This window comes from Galendromus occidentalis, unplaced genomic scaffold (genome assembly GCF_000255335.2).
Source record: "Galendromus occidentalis unplaced genomic scaffold, Mocc_1.1 scf7180000076543, whole genome shotgun sequence".
In the NCBI taxonomy this organism is placed as follows: domain Eukaryota; kingdom Metazoa; phylum Arthropoda; class Arachnida; order Mesostigmata; family Phytoseiidae; genus Galendromus; species Galendromus occidentalis.
Genome location: NW_003804532.1, coordinates 179,133 through 198,796, shown reverse-complemented (window position 1 = coordinate 198,796; position 19,664 = coordinate 179,133). Strand labels below are relative to the sequence as shown.

The 19,664-nt window shown below is 50.7% G+C and overlaps 1 protein-coding gene across 1 annotated transcript in view; it reads right to left on the bottom strand.

Annotated features, from left to right (window-relative positions):
* Positions 1-11,341: 11,341 nt before the first annotated feature.
* The window catches only part of LOC100900478 (uncharacterized), a 36,723-nt gene continuing 28,400 nt past the window's right edge, over positions 11,342-19,664 (bottom strand). The window contains exons 2-6 of the mRNA XM_003739510.2: positions 13,664-13,690; positions 13,073-13,172; positions 12,872-12,978; positions 12,611-12,752; positions 11,342-12,036 (exon numbers count right to left, since the gene is read on the bottom strand). Of these exons, the coding sequence (XP_003739558.1) occupies positions 11,784-12,036; positions 12,611-12,752; positions 12,872-12,978; positions 13,073-13,172; positions 13,664-13,690 (629 nt within the window). The 3' untranslated portion in view covers positions 11,342-11,783. The remainder of the gene's footprint in view (positions 12,037-12,610; positions 12,753-12,871; positions 12,979-13,072; positions 13,173-13,663; positions 13,691-19,664) is intronic.

Genomic DNA, 19,664 nt, shown 5'->3' with positions numbered 1-19,664 from the left:
AATGCACGTTTTTATAAGAATCAGGCGCCATCGGTGTTGACCTGATTGATGAGTACGCCCACATCATTGGACATTCCCCTGTCGACAGTTTCCTCCACATATTCGTCCTCTCTATCATCTACCTCGGACATTCCCTCGGCCACGAACCCACGAGACTTTTGACCACAGAAATTCATTCGATCAGCACAACAAGGGGATTCGGGTCCCGAGAACGGACTCACGCGAGTTTTCTGCTTGATGGGGAAAAATCGAAGGTTGTAATGATTCTCAGATATCCATTCCAGCACTGTTCGGATATTATCCGCGTTCCCCGGCGGCTTAGCGAAGAGGTGTAACGGAGCGTTATCTTGAACCCAGTAGAATATCTTTAGTTTCTCGAATTTCTCTGGACTCTGGGAACGGAAACTGAACGCATGACGGAACGAAATTCCGTCAAAGTGTCCCGAAAGTGTCGCTTAAACAGTCATTTGGCTCATGTGAGAATTTCGCAGGAAGCGGATTTCACTTGTAAAGTGCTATAATCGGCTGGTGGGAAGAACTGACTGAGCAGCTTATGTCAGAAGTGACCACAGTGTCCCGGGCTTTAGTGGCAGCGGAACTTCATAAATTTCTGGTTTGGGGCCCTCCGACGACAAGAATCGACGGAATCGTAATTTATCGAATTTATGCTGTCGACGAGCCGCCTTTCGCTGCTCGCACTCGGTATCATGCTCGCTAGAGATAAGTGTGAGCTATCTGTGAGCAGTATTATAAAAACTCTCCTCAAGGTTCACCCGACACCGACCGAACGTCGGACCGAACGGCCGTTTATCGAATCGGCATTGTGGCACGACGCGCGTTGTTCTCGGCAACCTGCATCGGTTCCCGATCGACTCACACTGTCTCTCGATTTCCCTCCTTAAGATTCTGAGCGAATCAGAAAACTCCCGATTGACAAGCCGACGAATTCTAGAATAGTTCTCGGCAATCGCGTCGAAGGATGACCGAGAGCGACCTTTTCGCTCGGTGGTCTTTTGTTCCTTCCCGTGTCGTGAGGAAAATTCTTCGGGCTTCATGAAGAGCTACGACTCAAGAGGCTTTTGAGGAGAAGGAAAGAATCTTGTTTAGAGTCGTTGTATCAAGCGAAGCTCCGAGAGGCGGATTTGAGATGCTGGTGTTGGTAGTCGCGGGCTGCGTGGTGGTTCTGGTTGTGTTGTTGTTAAGTACCAAAGTGCCAAACGCTGACTGACTGCTGGTAGGCTACACGTAAGATCAGCCGAGGTGCGCCGGTCTTCTACAGAGAGTTTCGGCAAAGTTCAAGAATCGATGCTCGCGTGCGATGGTAGACCACACATCGGCAGGGCGGACTTTGACGCTGCATGACGTCGCCCAGCTGACGGAGGAGCAAATTACCAAATCAATACGAAAGGCGACTTCTCTCGTTCGCTCTCTCTGTTTGTCACCCACCTAAGATGTACCTCTACCTTTTTCTAAACCGTCCACGACGGCTCCATCTGCATAAATCGAAATTCGCGATCCATCCGGCGATATTCGGGATTGTTGGTCTTTTCCCTGGGCATACCTCCCAGAGACTCAGAAGACGTGTCGGAGACGATTGATGCCTTTCTGGTCCCGGGGCTCCTTACTGCGCTGAAATTCGCTGAAATTAAGGGAAACTCTCGAGACTCCAATCCCATCGAAGGATTTCAACGTGTCAGAGACTCCGTTCCTCGATTCCGGTCAAGCGCGGTACCAAGGTGGTTTCTCATTCGAGTCGAGCTTTATTGCTTGTGAGGGTTCCTTGATCTAGCTTAGGGGCATCGCGACGCCACCACAGCTCAGGCCGGCGGCGTAGTGGTGACTGGTGACGGAGTGACGATTCAGTACCACAAGGAAATCAGTGAGTCGTTTGGTGGCGCTCGCAAGCATTCGTACTCGGAAACGACCGAATTGGAATAAGCTCGAAGCACCGTCGTACAATTGCCTTCGGGACGGGCTTGTTCGTAACGAATCGTGTTGTTGACACCGCTGCCTGTTGCGGAGATGGCCATCGCCACGGGAGCCCACTCCAAAAACGACGACACCGTCTCGACGCGGTCATCCACAGTACAAAACGTCGAAAAAAACCCAATAGAATGAAGTTTCGAGAAGAAAGAGGGGCCGTTATAAAAACTCAACACGGACACGCGCGCGCGCCAACGCTCGAACCTCACCGTTTGGAGCAGCGAGCACGAGATGTTCCACCAAGAGCGTTCGGTCGGAATAGAAAATCTTCGCAGAATTATTTTCGAATTAAATTTTGTCGACTTTCCCCCGCATCCGACGCGGACACTGAATCCTGTGAGACTTGAGAACGTGCTGATGGGAGCTACGCACGGAACATTCAGAAGGAATGCTGACCCGAGAGAATAGTGATATCACACAGACTACGCGGGGACAAACATCGGAATGAGGAAGGCACATTGAGCTCCCGAGGATTGTATTTTCTAGGGAACGTCGGTTCAAGTTTCCCACATTATTATTTTACATGGAATAAAGGAAACCTTTTTCGAACAAGAGCCAGCAGGCCGCACGATCGTAGATCTTCTTCGTGACGTCGCATTCTGATAAAGCTAACGACCTCAGAATAGTGATAGAACTGCGGAGAATCCCTTTCTTGAGAAGTCGTCTCACTGAAGATCTACCGAAACATTGTCTTCGTCGACAAACTCTTCAGCTGGGAAGGACGCCCGTTCCGCGGAGTGTGCTTCAAAGAACACCCGAGTATTATGGCATGTCAGAGGATTTGCAAATTTAGTCGACGACTCCCTGCTTAATGAAATCAGCAAACGCCAGGACGCTTCGACAAGGAAAGGGCAGCGTGAATGCGGAACGGAAAAAAGAGTGGCCGGCCATAAATAAAACTGAAGAAGACAACGGGAGAGAAGAGCTTCCCATTCTCAGATAAGATAAGACGCGTCAGGAGGAGGCGATTACGCGGAGATTATTACGACTCACCGAGCAGAGCTGTGCTTAAGCTCTGCGAGTGGCTGTCGAGAACCCGAATCATAACTCGCTCGCTCTGCCACCTGGCGAACTAATTCGTGTTTGAGGTGTGAACGTCGCTGCCGAGCAGAAAATTCGGGGACAAGATTCTCCTTCCAGCCGGAACTACCCTCCTTAGCTAGCGGTCTGAGGTACACCGCGTCACTCCCGAGCTTATTGGCCTCGTGACGACTAAGAGCGTCGAGTGATATTCCGGGATGGGGGATTGAGTCGAGTGAATGCGCTTCCAGAGCATAAGTGCCGGATAGTTCGACCGTCCGGTCGACTGAACTCTGAATATCGGCGCGAGAATATCCAACTCGACAAAAGCGGAGAAGGAAATCGCAGACCCTATTCGGAAAATTGCAGTGCTCGCATAGGAATGGAAGGCGTTCGCTGGTCAGTGATTTTGGACACGGAGTGAATTATTTGATTGAATGGAGAGAAAGATCCGCGAGGGCGGGATGGCGTGGCGCCACTCAGACCGTCGGAGCTGTTGACACTTGTTCGTGGAGGTGTGACGTTGAGAATGTTTACTATCGACGGAAAAAATCGATACGTGCCACAGAGACCGATTCTCCACCGTGTTACGCCCTACATTGTGTGCACAGCTTGTTTGCGAATGATCTTTAGCTGATGCTTGAGGCGATGCGGATTCTACCGGCTATTCAGGCTCGCTCCTGTGTCTCTGGGACTATTCCCTCCCGAGATCAGATCAACGTCTTGATTCGTGCCCGCTTCTGTCATCCGCCTGGAATTATTTCCATCGTCCCCGAACAGCCGCCGAATATTCGTTATTAGTCCCCGGCGTTGAAATTGTTCAAGCCTTAGCGCCGCAATCTTCTGTGGCCGGCACTTTGCATCTTTAGGGATTCCTTTTCGGACAGTCATCCCTCCATCAGATCCGACCTGGCTCTGAAGGAGGAGGCATTTTGCTCCGTGGCATCATCGATACCAGCGAGCTCATGAAGTTTCAGATTCCAGAGGCGAAAATATTACGTTTGGTGGAGCGAGGACGCTCGATTTCACTCGGAGAGCTTTCGACGCAGCACGCGACCGCTGACATCGGCTATCCGAGAGGAAATCTAACGGAGAGTTGATCGATGCTAGGCGGTGATGATCACGACGGAAAGCAGCAGAAACGAAGGCCAAATACGGACCCCTGAGCGGGGGCGAGATTCTCATCAGCGCCCTTGAAAACACCGAGTCACCGCAATCAACACCACGGCGGCGACTAAAGAAGCCGGAGGCGTACACCTTACCGACGACGCATCCACGACGTAACATATCGTAGTTATGGTTCTCTGCGTCGTCGACTGGCTTTCAGTGAGACTTGATAGTACTCAGAAAACGAGATTGTTCCGCTGAAGAGAGCAAGGACCGCAAGGGATGATGCATTTCAGCGCTGAGTCAGTAATGGATTTGTAAGAGTGCGTTCGTTTCCTCCTGTCGGTGGAGTCCACGCTGGCCTTGGTGGATGACCGCCATGCAATCCACGTGCCCGGGTCAATACCCTTGACGACCGAATTTCGACTCTGATCGTACTTCCGTGAGAATCCCTCGTTCAAACATCAAGTTATATCTGATCATTAAATGATGCTCCAAATGGAAACTCTCATATCATGTACCATAAGCCTCGTCTGAAAAGCACGAAATCTTCACGGTTTTGACGACTACGTTTACCGCAGTGCGACATATCACTCTCCGACGTATGCGTCGGCGTCTGTCACAGAGAAGAGGCTTATATAAAACTGCCCTTCAAAGCTTCTCGTGTGGAGTCGTGGATTCGACAATCGTCAGCCCTGAGAGACTTGAGGGTACGGGCCAATGGGAGTACGATTTACAAAATTTATCACCGGCGCCAATGTTTTCCAAGCATATCCCTGAAGGAGTTAAGTGGATTCTCGAGAAATTCGTGGGTTCCCCGATTCTATCCCGAACGACGGAGGGAGTGCACAATGAAGGTGGAGTGAATGGTCGGAAACAGTCGCGCTCCTCTGAGTATTCGGGCAGGCGCAGACTGCACTTGAAAAACCGAGTCTCTGTCTGAAACTCTGTAAACACTGGAACGTGTAAGAATTCAATGTTCGTCGTGCTTTCATATGCCATTCCGGGACGGCGGATATTTTCCTATGAGCGCTGTGACGCTCCGCGAGAACAACATGAGAGCTGGGAAGTTTTCGGAAGAGCTTTATCGAATCTTCCCGATCTCGAGCCCACTGAGAGGCCCCGAAAGTTTCAGCCCTCGGATCATCGGCCCCGTCAGGAACGCCTCATGAGAGAGTACCACGCGTCGCCAAGGTCCATTTTCTAACAAGCTCCGCTACCGCTCTAGATCGCTATACCACTCGGTGCAGTGAAGCGCTCGCGATATTGCGAGCGTGTCCACCGTCGAGTCGTGTGACCCGCATTAGGATCAGCGTCGAATTCTGAAACCCGGACACGTGCGACGAAACTCGTTGAAGACTCCCGATTCATTTTCCGAAGGCGTGTTCGAGTGTAATTCCAAAAGCACCGTCACCGGCTCTCAGAGTTGAATCGCAGCCGCAATCCCCCTGCAATCCCATTTGAGAATCGTGAACTGTCGTTGTTCACAGAGTTCAACCTAGAGTTCATACGCATTCATGGAGACCCCTGCGATCGATGGGGACGAATCGTCGAATGCGACGATCGATAAACGGTCGAATGTCTGAATGAGCTTGAGCACACCTCGCCGGGCGTCGCGACACGCCCAAATGTTTTGGTCGATCCATCCGCATCAAGTTGATGTCACACGTTCGCACCCAGCTCATTGACAAAATTACCAGTTGTACACACACGACCCGTGATTGCGGCATGCTTCGACGTCACGCCACGAGGTCCGTGTCCAGCGTCCTTTGTCGTGGGAGATCGCATGGCGGTGTAGTGAGTGAGGCATATGGACACCGTCAAGGACGCAGAGATCACAAAAAAACGCCACCTCGGAGAATAATTATTTGCGATTCTTCCTCACTCTCCGTCCAAGATGCCAAATCTGAGAGTCGTATCTTTCCATCGAACGACGACTTGGGACCTAGCTTCCTGCGAAGTTTTGATTCTCAGAACGTCTGAGCCTTCCGTGGACTCAGTGAGCGAAGAATGAATTGACGATTCGTTTCCATGCAGGATTCGCTGCTGCGTTCGCTGGGGCGAAACCTAGCTTTCAAATTGGCTTTTGGTCAATCACGACGCCGACGTTTCGCTATCAGAATCACGCGGGTGAAAGGAAGACATCAACATCGACCCTCGCCGGACGAACTTCTCTGTGAAGCTATACGCTATATATCGATGATACTGGTGATTCTGAGCCAGGGCAATATTTTATCGAGATGGGTCTGACATGAATACCTCCTATGTCCGCGAGGAGTTCTCGAGAAGCCTTTGATTCAAAACGCTCGTCGGTATAGCTGTGCCAGGGATCGGGGCGGAACGAGTCGAGAGCAAAGGCTCTCTGACTGGGAACGTCTGAATGACTCGCGTTGGAGACGAACCTCCAATGAGTGAATGTTCGAGGTTGGAATGGGGAAGTTCGCGCAAGCTCGAGTGGAGCGCAATCAGCTCTTTAGAGATACTTGACCAGTGCTCCGAACTTTTATCCCGTAGAGTGCGAAAATTTCCATTGAATCACTGGATTTCCCTACTCTCGTGCTTTGAGCGCGCGGATCTCGACCCCAATCCGAGCATATCGACGTTCTGACTGATGCATTCGATTATGCCAACATATCGGTAACCTGCCCTGCCCTTCTCGTACTCACTTTGTCCATAATTCCGACTCGTTTCCGCGCGAATCCTGAATCCGTGGGAGGGGGCGGAGGCACATCTCAGTGGTCGGCTGTCGCTGTCCGCTCGGTCTCGAGCTCGCACTTCCGTCCAGGCCGCGGAACTCCCCTGAGATTTCCGGACTCGAGAGCGCATATGATCATAATCGAACGCCCTGAACATCAGCGAAGATTTATAACATCTGACGACGAAGTTCACGAGACTTTCTTTGCCTGGAGCGCAGCCGACCCTATTGCGAATAGGTTTGAGCACCTCGCTGGAAACCTCGCCGAAGCTCTCCGAGAGGTGCCCAGATTCACTCGCCTGAAAACCCCATCTGAAAGAGCGTTCCGCGCCTCGGAACCCCTGCTCTGAGCCCTCATGTCAGCCGATCTCACCGTGTGCGGCGCGGTCACCTAAAAATAAAAGATGCCTCCGCTAAAAAAACGACAAGGGATCACAAAGGACTCGACCGAAAGAAGTGTCTCTGAGCAAGCAAAACACGCATAGAAGCGGAGACCTTTTCGCAGGCAGTTCCTCTTGTCGATGTCAAAGTTCGACAAGAGACAGTCACTCAGACAAAAGCCGCACCGACCGACACCTAAAACAAGAGAATTTTCCCTACAGGCTAATATTAACTCTCTTGATGTTTGCTCGCGTTTGCCTCGAATTCAGCTCTCTAGCGAGCTGCCCTTCGGTGTCGACTCAGATCCGAAAAAACGTCTGACCTCATACGTCGTTTTGCTCGAATGCAATCTGCTTCAGCGTATCCATCGATTGACCAGCCAGTAAGGAGTGGTCGGCCGGGAGCTAATGCAGAGGCTTTCACCATACCATGGTAAACGGTGCAATGCGCACGATAGATCATCATAGAAATCAGAAGCCAGTATTCTCAAGAGCCTCGGCTAGGGTGTTTGAGCGTCTCCCACTTTTTCCGTAGCTCTACCGTTTGTCGATCTGCCATACGCCAGTGAGTTGCCGCATGACGCTCAATTGTCGAGATAATCGCACATCAAGTGTGCCGGCCTCGGGTCTCGAAACAAAACCTTCGGTGATAATGATCATAAGTCTTCGAATCGGAGACATGACCGCCGAGCTGCAAAAGCTGAAGCGAGCTTGGATCGATTGTAGGAAACTCTGCTTAGGGGCAACTCGAAGGGAGCTGATGAGCGTTTGCCCTCCACCTCACTCAGTGCCCATCACTACGTTTGCAATTTCTTCGCAGAGCTCCGGAGTCCGTCGTGTCTTGCCCGATGAATGCTCACCGGGGAGTTTTGAGGTGGATGGGCAAGCTTCGGAACGCATCTATCTCGGGCTTCCACATGCGAATATCATATGATCCCTTCCATTCCAGGGGTGAATTGTTTTGCGTTCACGAGATTTTCCTTCTCCTAAAGTGGTAAGGTGTCTCACGTTTTTCCGCGGCATCTTGACTGGTCCTGTGGCCGAAGGTACACAGACTCTCGACAGGGCGCCTTCTGTATCTCTGCCCGTTCTGAGCAGACGAACTGGTCGAGAACTCGCTCGATCGGATCGGTGCTGAGTTCACGTCGATTTGCAATGAAGTCGTCGTTACGCGCGTGGGGTAGGCGGGAATATCCTGTTGTAGGACTTCTCTGTCATTATCTCTCATCCGTAGCATCCTCGGTGCCCTCCTCTAATTATTATTCTTGTTGAATTCCCAGAAAGCGAGCTCAAACATTCATCAGGTTGTTCAACCGCCTCCACGGGCTCTATTCTGCTTCCTCAGCTCATCCGGGCTCATGGGAATAGGCTCAATGAGCTCGTTGTGGGTGCTTCGCGGCGGATATATAAAGTTCGCAATGGGGACATAGTATGTACAAAGTTTGTGATGGAAGACGACGGGAAGTATTCCATTTCCTTCAGTTCAAAAACTTCGCAAGCATCAGTACCCGATTACGATCGCAGTGGTGGGCACATCTCAGCTAGATTTGCGCTCAACACATTGACGTTGTATCTTGCGGGAGATTGGTGCTCCGATTCCTGGGGGAAGACCACTGTGGTCTGAACGGGGAGCAGCATCGCTCCTCAGAACCTCGATGTTTTTGTTGCTGATATCAATATTCGCGAGGTTCACGGTGCGTGGTCATGTCGATTCGCTCGCACCATTCCAGCAGTCGCATTGGAGGCATCTCCCGGATCGGCTCGGCAGGGAGCCGCGACGGCGCCCCCCGAATCCATGAATAATTCGTCTGCCGTTTAGGGATACTTTCCCGATCCTGCTCTTTCCCTTCTCCATGCTGGAATCTACTACCATTCGCGGTTATTCAGAAGGCATCTTTCCCCATTCAGACGTGTTCGATGCTCTCATAAACAAGCGGCTATTCAAACAGCCCGATAAAACACAGCAGACACTCGAGCCAAGGATTCCATTCAACCTCTGAGAGGTCTCGATAAAAAATGCTGGCATGTGGGCCATTCGAGAAGTGAGACCAGCTGATAGTTCGCAATGACACATATTGAATCATACTCTTCCGAGCGGCTCCGCATAGAGCTGGAAGACAGATCGATTGCCCAGCGGAGACTGCGACAATTTTAACTATTCAACAATCGGCTGCGTAGACAAGCCCATTTTGACATTCGAGCTGCTCTGACCATCATTGGATGACAACTGAAGCGAATTGTCTCCATTGAGGAGGGGTGTCTCAAGGATGCTCCCTGGTTCTCTCCTCCGTAAGACGACACGTAGGAATGATTCTGGGATCGGATCGTGGGAGACCCCATACAGGTCATTGTGAACTTAATTTCCCCGGAGACGCTGACCATGCGGAAAAACTCCAACCAATACTCCATCGAGAGAACGAAGAACTGAGGAAGGAAGACTCCGAAAGGATATCCCGTGTTGCTCCGAAAAGCGAGCTGTAGCATCGCCTCCTGTCAACGCCGCCACTATTCTATGTGATCGAGTATTCCTCGTCCCATTAAATTGACGGAGTGTCTGCTTAGAAGCTGCTACGTGAGTGCATAGAGGAAGACCGAAAGAATGCGAACGAGATCTAGCTGTAAAGAAAAATGTAGTTTCCGCCCTTCCTGAGAGCAACGCCGCTCGATCCGAAAGCGCTCGCAAAGTTCCGGTGAGATTTGATTCCGCTTATCATGAAAATGAGCTAACCGGAATCACCCAAAAGAATGGTGTCTGAGGCGAGACAAGGCTCAAGCCGAGGTTTCTCCTCCATGCGAAGCCTTCTCGTTTCAGCGGTTCACCTAGAGAGTGAGCACGGGGATCGACAACTCCTGAAAATCAAACTAAATGAAGACCTTCTGATGACGACGTAGCGCGTTAATGCATTTTTGATGTCGCCGCCTTGCACGGGAATCAGAGTTGTTTTTTTCTCCCATCTTTCTGGGCATTTGTACGGTTCTCTTTGATCATGATTCGCATCGGGACCATCTTAGCAGAATGAAGCGCACCGAGAAGAGTGTAACTGAGTGAGTGGGTCGATCGTTTCATTTTTGACTGAGAGACCGTCTCTTCCGGCAAGTCGGCCAGGCGAACTCTTGAATGACAGTTGTCTTCTTGGTCGTCATCTTCAACGAATACCACCAACTATTGGAGTCAACCTGACGATCGCTCAGACTCGACGAATTCTCGGCTGCGGAAGGCTTGATAGAAAGAATCGGGCGCCGCGCCGCATATCTATTGAGAACGAATGAAAATTCCGCTCAAGTTTCGGTTGATTTGTTATCAATCAAATTTCGTTTATTTCGATGTGGCACATTCAACAAGGTCGGAATATTTTCGTAAAGAGCATGAACTAATCACTCTATATGCGTACGCTACTCCATCGGTTGATCTACACTGTGGATTCGCTCATCTCTTCGCTCTGTTCTTACACGCTTCCGTCGGGAAATATTATTATCGTATCATATGTACTCTCCTGTCTCGTCAGCTTCAATCTCCGGGAAAGAAAAAAACATAACAGAACACTCCCGCGAGAGGACCCGTCAGTGTTCTTCATACTCTTTTTTAAAATCAGAGTCCACTCAATTCTCACGAGGATCCCGAGTTTTCTCGCTTCTAATCAGGTTGGATTCGTAGTGAATCGTTAAGAACATCAAACAGAGTGGGGGGATTGATATCGTCGACTCCAACTTTAAACAAAAGCGATCCTTCTGTCGTCGGAACAACTGATTGATGGGTCAGCAATTTTTCGCGCGCGGAAGTCGTAGTTCTTACCCGATCGGTCTGACAGTGATTTCGCAATAAGAGCGCTGCGTTATCAGCAAGGGATGAAATCAATTTTCCGCCGATTGACTCGCCGTCCGTTCTCGATTCCACGGGATAAAAGTCAAGATTGGAGGTTTTTCCTCACTGCGTGTCCGCTCGAGAACCGTTCTCCTGAAAGACTCCAAATGCAGTCACGCATGACGCACGTCGGAATTGCCGTCTGAAAGCTCTGCTTCATCATCGAGAGTCACGAATGGGCTGAGTGGCAGATTGATTGGCCGACGACTTTCGCGCGCTCCGATTCTGTACAGGATAATTAGGGCGAGTAGTACTACGTGCGGAAATTGTAGAAAGTCGATCTGACCCAGCGAGAAGCCGACAAATGGTCAACGCTCCGCGCCTTTCGTCGAGTAGCTAGCAACAATAGATTGTAACATTTTACATTAAATAGCTTTTCATATACCGGCGAATTCCAAAGGAAGTATCTACAGAGCGTTCAGAAACGAACGCTGTCGTACGCTTCTCCGCGGTCACGTTAGTTGTTGTCAGCGATACAAAAAGGTTTGACTGCGGGCCCAGATTTCTGGGTTCACAGCTTCCAGGGAAGACCAGACTAGTTCCCAAGGGGTCTTTCATGATGTGTTGGAGTTCCTTACAGCAATTATAGCTGGACCAAGGTTCGGTAGCCGAATACGCGAACCCGAACCTCACCAAGAGCTCTTAACGTGATCGACTAGTGTTCGACTTCGACTTGGCTTCGGATCCAGGGTTCCTAATTTGTTTTCTTCTTCTCCTTCGTTTGCTCCTGCCCCTTCTAGTGTCTCCCGACAACGCAGACTCCAAGTAACGCGATTACTACCGGAATTATTCCGCTGCGGATGCTCTCGGAACTAGAAACGCCCATCGAGTTGGGCTTGAGGTCGCGTTGTTCTCTGCACTGCTTCGGGGTCCACTGATGGCAGAATCGATCGAAATTCGGATCGGGCTGAACGACGACGGAAGAGCGATCCATGCTGCACGCCGAAGAGACTTCGTCGCGGTAGCAGTTCGAATAATTGTGATGTTCGCTGTAAAGTGAAATAGGCAAGTCTCAGCTAGTTTGCTTCCCTCCACTGGGCGTATCGATTTTTTTTCCGAGATTGAAGTTTTTTTTCCGTCGGCAAGCTTCGTCCGGTCGTAGTAGAAATTAGCCATTCGTGTCCAACCACGCAAGGGTGTCTAATTCGAGACTGGAAGGAAAACTCACTGACGATTCTATAGGCCTACCCTCTCGAGCTTCGCCCGGCTGGAACCATGAGAAAAATGATTCAAGGAGGCCTCGCTTGGAGGCGCGGGAAAGCTTCCTTGCCCAACGCTCCAGACCAAGCGCCAGTCGAATGTCGTCACTTTGTCTCCGAGATCGCGAGGTGACCGCGGTATCGCTTCCACAACGTGTTGGAGTGAGGCTTCAACACCTGTTGTTATTGTTCGAAGTATCTCGGACGACCCGTCGATCGGAGAGAACCGTGTGATTCGGACTGCTCTCGTTGCTCTGTCTCGGGGTGTCTTTTCCGAAAATCTCCCTTCCGCTTCCGTCTACTGCTCAGCGGCACAGACATTAAGGGGAGGCGTGACTCCGAAGGCGTGATTAGAATCACTCACCAGCAAGCGACGCGGACTGCCTCTTTCCCTTCGGTTTCGTAGGCTAGGCTCTTCATTTTCGCCAGATGATTCGAACACTTGCTGACAGCTTTCAAATGAGCGCTTTTGTAGCAGTTCTCGGTGGAAATGCCGTTGTCCGTCACTGTGAAGAAAGGGACGAATGTATCAACATGTCTCTCTGTCTCCGGGACCCGAGACCAGTACCGGATCTCGACCCAAACCTGTTTCCGATATACAGCATCAGATTAGCGTCATACTCACGGATTTTTTTGCAGACGACGTTGTAGAAACGGTCGACGAGAACGACGAATTTCGCCATCCGCTTACAGGAGTACAGTGTCGAGCAGTCATGTGAACTTTTCAGTGATCTACAAAGAAGGAAATCGGATGTTCATCTCTTCTTCCTCTTATTGACGCTTTTTCTCTTCTCATGTCGAGCTTCTGGAAGCAACGGTGACTCACCTGCAAACTCGAATTTTCTCTTCTCGTTGGAACTCATTGAATTTCACATCACTACCCGGAACTGCCTCCGTGAGGTTGCAAAGCATCATGGCATCACAATCTGAGGAGCGGAGAACTGACTTAAGCCGCTGAAAGTTTACCATCCCAATCATCTTCATGCACGGGGGAATCATGGTTTTGTGAGATTCGATCGTGCGCTGGAGGAACTTCATGCGAGAGTTGTGCCAGGCTCCAGGAGGCTCGAGGTCGAACCTGTGGAGCCCGCTCGAGTTCCGATTTCTCAGAAACTCTCCGGGAACCCCGGTGTCCTCGATTTCCCAATTCTGCGTACTCTGTCCAATGAGATATACCGCTTCTCCTCTCTCCCATCATGACAGACTAGATCCTTGGCCGGATTCTGACCCGGTATACCGCACTTTCGGAATCTCCGATCTTCTCGGCCTCGGGTCCGAGTCTTTGTCGAAATGGAAGACACTCGGGTTACTCAAGTCACGGGTGGCGAAGGGGGATCTCATTACGCGAGAATAGGTTCTAAGGTGATCACACAATGGAAACACTCGACTCGCACACGAAACGTTCTATTGACTTTACCTCGCTTTTCGAAATCAACGATGGTATCTGGTGGGGAAAAAAATATTAATCGAAAGATCGGAAAGCTCATGTGGTCAGACTGAGCCTCTATGGTCTGAGGACACAGAGACCAGTATGGCAGGATTCGCGCAAAGAATCATTCCATCTCAAGACACATTCCAGACCAATGTCTCGCCGCGTATGGGTGTTTTTAAGACAGAGAGCCTTCTCGGGACGGATCGGATACTCTGACGATTCGTCAAAAGATTGGCGGATCGAACTCGGAGGGAGAGCGGAGCTCTGAAGTGAACTTGGGAGACAACAATCATCGTGGAAGCCATACCCAGGCGGTGCTTGCGAAGCGTCGTGTTGTGCGTCGCTCTCGGGACATCTACGTAGAAACTCAATTAACTCGATGCGTAAACGCTCCTCTCTATACAAACAATCTAAAGCGTATCACACAAGTGATCATGGCAGGCTATCGGAGGAATAGATGTAGGATCGTTGATGTGTCGAAGATTAGCGGATAGACCGGAGTGAGTTTCAACCGCGGAGGTAAAATCGTGCGCGCCTGCCGGAGAACAATCAGAAAAACAAACCACGGAACCATCATCCTGCCAACATGTGACGAACCTTCAGGTCGTTGAGTTGTGGATGGCACCCGCATCAAATGCGCCTCAGGCTGGGGGATCCGTTCATATGGCGGTCCTATCCAAGCTGGAGAACTTGTTTTCCTTAGAACTTCTGAACCTATAGGAAGGATTGCGCTCCGTTCCTCTACCTATTGCTAACTGAGGTTTCGCATTTCTAATCTGTGTTCTTCGTACGACAGACTTCAATTCTGGACGACTGGGAGCCCTCTCCGAGGGAATGCAGAAAAAGAAGTCGCATTGCATTTATCTGTCCGAATTGGAATCGAGTACATCGCTCGGACATATGCGTTCCACCAGGGAGCCGTGCTCATCAGTCCTCAATCGGCTGCCTTCGCCCTCAATTATTCAGTCAGCTCGATCAATGAGCGGGAGTGCATCCGAGTTTCTGTACTGGGGGGGGGCGAGTGAGCTATGGGGAGTAGACGTAGGGGCAAGAGCGGAGGACCATGACGGGCCGTACACCGTACGATAATAATTGGGACTGAGGAAAATGAGAGGGCAATGTCTTCTCCGGATACTCTGCTAACATGGAAAGGCTCTGTGAGCCTTGTGAGGTGAGTTCTAGAACTCCCGAGTCGACTCCGCCGTTCGAAACGGGATCCTCTTGTCAAATCTGATGTTTCAGATTTTCCCCCTAGCGGAGTTCCATGATCGACGCTTGCTGGCGAGTTTCTGATTCGCGAGAGAAGGGCGGAGTGATCGAGGTCTCAGAGATCCCTTTTAGCCTCAGCAACGGGATTCAGTCTCAACTTGAAACTCACCTGGAAAAAGTAAAATAAACCTATCAGTGATTACATCCTGTCGGGAAATGACTTCGCAGAGCGATCGATTCGTGTCCCGTTGTTTCGCCGCTGGGGCCCTGGTTTTTATTGCTCAACCGGCGGTCGGGAGACGGATACTAGGAACGAGTCTGAACTGTTTTTGTTATCACAATTGGGGAGCGTCGTGTTTTTCAATTGGCTGCGTACTTAGTACTCCTCTGCGTCTCTCGAAAGTCAGGGAGCGCAATAAGCGAAATCGCCATTGTACATAGAGGTTTCTTGCAGAGGGTCCTCGGTGTTTTTGTTCGAAACGACAGCTACCCCGTCCCGTACCACTTCAACCACTCCGACTCTAAACCGAAAATGAAGTTCAGATAAAAACGTCCTCCCGAGGTGCCTCGGAAATGCGACGTTCACACTATGCACGCTCGTTTGTTCCGAGCGTCTTCGCTCGCCCGCGCAACAGTGAGGGTTTTTCGCGTAGGTTTTATATCAGACGTTGCTTATGTAAGCGAGCGAGCACCTTGAAACGGCTGAGTATCGGACCGAGAGTCGGTCGATGAACTGTCGCTATTCAAGAGAGACATCCCTGCCCTGCTCGGTTCTTGTGCGCGCTCGAGTGGATGCCGGTCTAATAAAGCCGTAGGAAGACCGCGAAGGAACGAAATGTCAACTGCTCGGCTTGATTAGGAATGACAATAAGCTCGGGTGGTCCAACAATCTGCTTGTCGACAAATTTTGCTTTAGGTACCAAAAATACTGTTTTTTTTCTCGAGCGCCAATTGAACTCGACAAAAAAGAAGATCCTTTTTACACTGCGGTAGGGCTGGGCTCGACTCGGTAGAATCAAGCAGCCACGCCGGCGAGAGCGGCCTGCACTCAATGAACGTTAATGAATTCCCTAACTGATCATTCATAGCGCCTCTTCGAGGATACACACGAAATATCGACGAAGGCGCGAATGAAACCTTGCGGTGAGCGGGGCGAGGAATCAGCGTTTCCATGGAGGGCGGATTCAAAACGCGTCGCATCGAATGGGGAAGACGAGAAATATTCTGGCCTCAGATCGGGAGGTACATATCGACAGCCGGAGCGGAGCAGAGTCGAATCAGAGCGACTCGGGAAAGGCCGGAGCTCGATTGAATCGATCGAGAGCTCCCGTCAAGTACCATGAGGTCAGGAGTTCTGCTTCCCGAAGATATAGAGATAGCGGTCGCCTGGAGATTCTTGTCTACTGAATAAAGAGTCTTGTGCCGCCTACTTCCTCCGTATCGGACAGCGACCGACGAAACGAAAAACGTGACCATCGCGGTAGGGAATCGGCGATTGCATTAGGAGCGATCGACGATGGGAAAGAACGCGCCGTAGAGATTGAAATCGGCAGAAAGGAAAAATAAGTGGGATGTGACGGTTACGAGATTTGAAATGACATAAAGATGAAAGCGTCTCGAGATGCCGTCTAGATCCAATGCTGGGAATCCCATTCGACCATGATGATGACGTTGAAAGATTGACTTAATTCGGCGGGCGGGTTGGTGACCCAACATTTCGGTGAGGAAGTGGGGGAATAAGACCGATAGAACGGCGAGTCGGTCTGCCGACCGCAGGAGAAGCGGAGAAAAAATGGCTACCTTAAATCAAAGAGCATCAAAACTCTCAGACCCCTGTCGCTGAGATTGAGCTGTTCAGTGAGGTTCGAGGCTCACCGGAGCTCCTGGCGGCTTAAGTGACGCGTGCGTCGTCGTCGCTAAGTCAAACTGACACGACTCGTTCTCAAGACACAGCAGACAACTGAGAGTTGAGCATCTGACAGATGTCTCTCCCGCTTCCTCCGCTTCCTTTGCCGCAACGCAGAACCAAACAAGAAACACAAAAAACCTCATCATGCACCAGACGTGAGTGGCGGCGAGCGTCCGTCTGCCCGCAGACCCCAGGCCGCTATGATCCCGAATCCCGACACGGAGCTCTGCCCGTGACTTTGGACTTCCCCGGCTCAATGAGAGAGATCATACATAGTTTGGTGGAATTTCCGCCAAAAAATTCGTTCAATTTTCCGAATCTTCGGCTGTCTTCCCCCACGGAAGAACTTTAAAGGAAACTCCTCAAACGGGTATTTTTTTTGTTATGAGTTATGGGAATCCCGGGAGCTCTCAACTCCCGAATAAACCGCGAGTGGAGTCCCAATAGGAACTGATAGACTCGGACGGCGCGGGCCGCTAGAGGAGCCGGATCGATTTTTCTGCTATAATTTCCGTAGCACCAGCCCTCATCAAATCATCAGATTCTCATCGCAGATCCTTCTGACGTTTTTTTTTCCTTTATAGCCAAAGCGAAGCCTCACGGCCGAACAGAATTGGCTGACTGTGAGCGACTATCACCTCGATGCATCACGATAAGATACCCTCTGTGTCAGGGGACGTCTTACATGAGCTAGCACGATATATCGATAGCACGGAAGCTGGCTGACCGATTGGTCGTGCGAACGACTGTCGGACTCGATAACTCTATCGATGAATGTAGCTGACGGCGCAAAAGGAGCATCTCTAACCAGATCTCATGTATCCCGCCATCGGCCGCCGATTGAACAGCAATGACACCATCTGCTTTGGGTCGAGTAATAAGTCATTCGGTTCGACTCGTATCTCGGTCGTCGCCGCACCGAAATGCCTTGCTGCTCGGAACTCCCGATGAACTGTTCTTCTCTTCGGGGTAAGGTTGTGATTAGTTTTATTGCTGCTTTATTTATCAATCGCTTTCGCAGAAAGCCGGAGCTGAGAGAGCTGCCCCGGGTCTTCGATACAAAAGAACCCGATTCACAAACGTAATTGGATGAAGTTACAACTATTGATTCCTCGGCCAGATTCTGCCCGACGAGATGGACGCCGGTGCGAATCTCTCGCTTCAGCTGTCGATCCGTCCGTTTGCTTCCTCAATATTGATCCTATACTTTGTGATTTTCTCAATTTTCTGACAGCCTCGCTCAAGTTATAAGGACCGATGTAAGGAAGCTGTCGATGGAGCCGCGGGGCTTCGTCAAGAGTTTTTCTGCCGATCGTCCGCTGCGAAACGATGATTATGCTCTGGAGCCAGGTGTCGGCTATAGGCATCATCACTCAACGGGACGACGTCATTTTTTTCTAGAGTTGAACCTGACCATTGTCGGAACCTTGGCTCGTTCGCCTCTTATGGATATCCATAAGCCAGAGCTATATTTCGCCTCAAGGGAACAACGCGATGAGAAACACTGACGAGGGAGAGTAAAGTCCGGGAAGGGTTCGAGAAACCACTGAAGAAAGATTTGTGGAGGAGAATTCGTCATGAAAGGGCTTCTACGAACCGAGGGCTGCATTCCCGAAAGGCGGTTGGGCTCATCGGCATAATCTCCGTGTCATAATAATTCAATCCGGAAGGAGTTTATTCTGTGAGCGAGCGAGGTAAGACGACGGTAGACTCCCAGCTCGAGCATGCGAACCGACGGAAGCTAAATCTGCTAAGCCAAATGGGCGAATCACCGTAGTTCTCGACCAGCCTGCGATTTCTCGAAATCGGAATGATATATTCCGCGGGAGGAACTCGTATCCATCCGTCATCCTAAGGTGCCATCTCAGGGCTAGTGCACCGCTGAGTATGATAAGTCGCGCGCTCTCTCTGGACCTCGCCCGTCATCAGGTAATTCAGTGTGGGATTCGAGGGAACTTCTCGGAACGCGCATGAGGAACTCTCGAATCAATTTGAATCAAATGTCTCTTCGGTGCAACTGCGGCATGGCGGTGCACGTCGACATCTGGACGTGATCGCGTAAGGACTACGCTCCATGACTCGTGAAGGTCGGATCGAGTAAGAGACGAACAGAGTCGGACCGAGCGTGTCGACGCGCGGTGAATTTCATGCTTTCCGAAGACTGACTGAGTAATACTGAGGCTCGAGAAGGAGCGTCGGAACTCTGCTCTGAGCATCTGAATCCTCAAACAGATTCGAAAGTCGGGTTCGTTAGAGGAATCTCGCATAATAATTGAGGTACACGTGTACGTGCTCGGAATAGCGCATGAATCATCCGAAGCGTTCCATTGAAGGGCGTCGCTGCTCCACGAGAGGTATGCCCTCTCGGTATCCGAGCCGGCGGTGTTGGTCGGAGCGGTAAATGACCAACACAAGGAATCGGACGGGATGAACGACCATTACGAAAATAATCATTCCTCGTGAATATGCGGGCGAGAACGAGCTTTGCTCTTACAACTGAAAACCAGTCGGATGTTCAAAGTCGTCAACAGAAGCGCGAACACTGTCGTCATGGGTACGCACGATGGTAATCAACGCGGGCCAACAGCTACTTCATCATGCGAGAACCGCCGTCGGTCGGGAACAGACGTCCTCTGGTGGCGCTGTGACAGAAGTTACAAAACTGCGAAGGAGATCTCTTGATCACTCATTCATCTCCGTTGTTGGCACTCGATCATTCCTCGTATCTCAAGCTCTCACAGAAAAAAAAGAATGGGAACTCAGGTGAGCATGAAAAAGAGTTCCGCGAGCGCAACTTCCGAGGATGTCTCTCCCTGGTTACGATTCGCAAGTTAAAAGTTCCGCTCGTGTGGCCCATGGCTGTGGAAA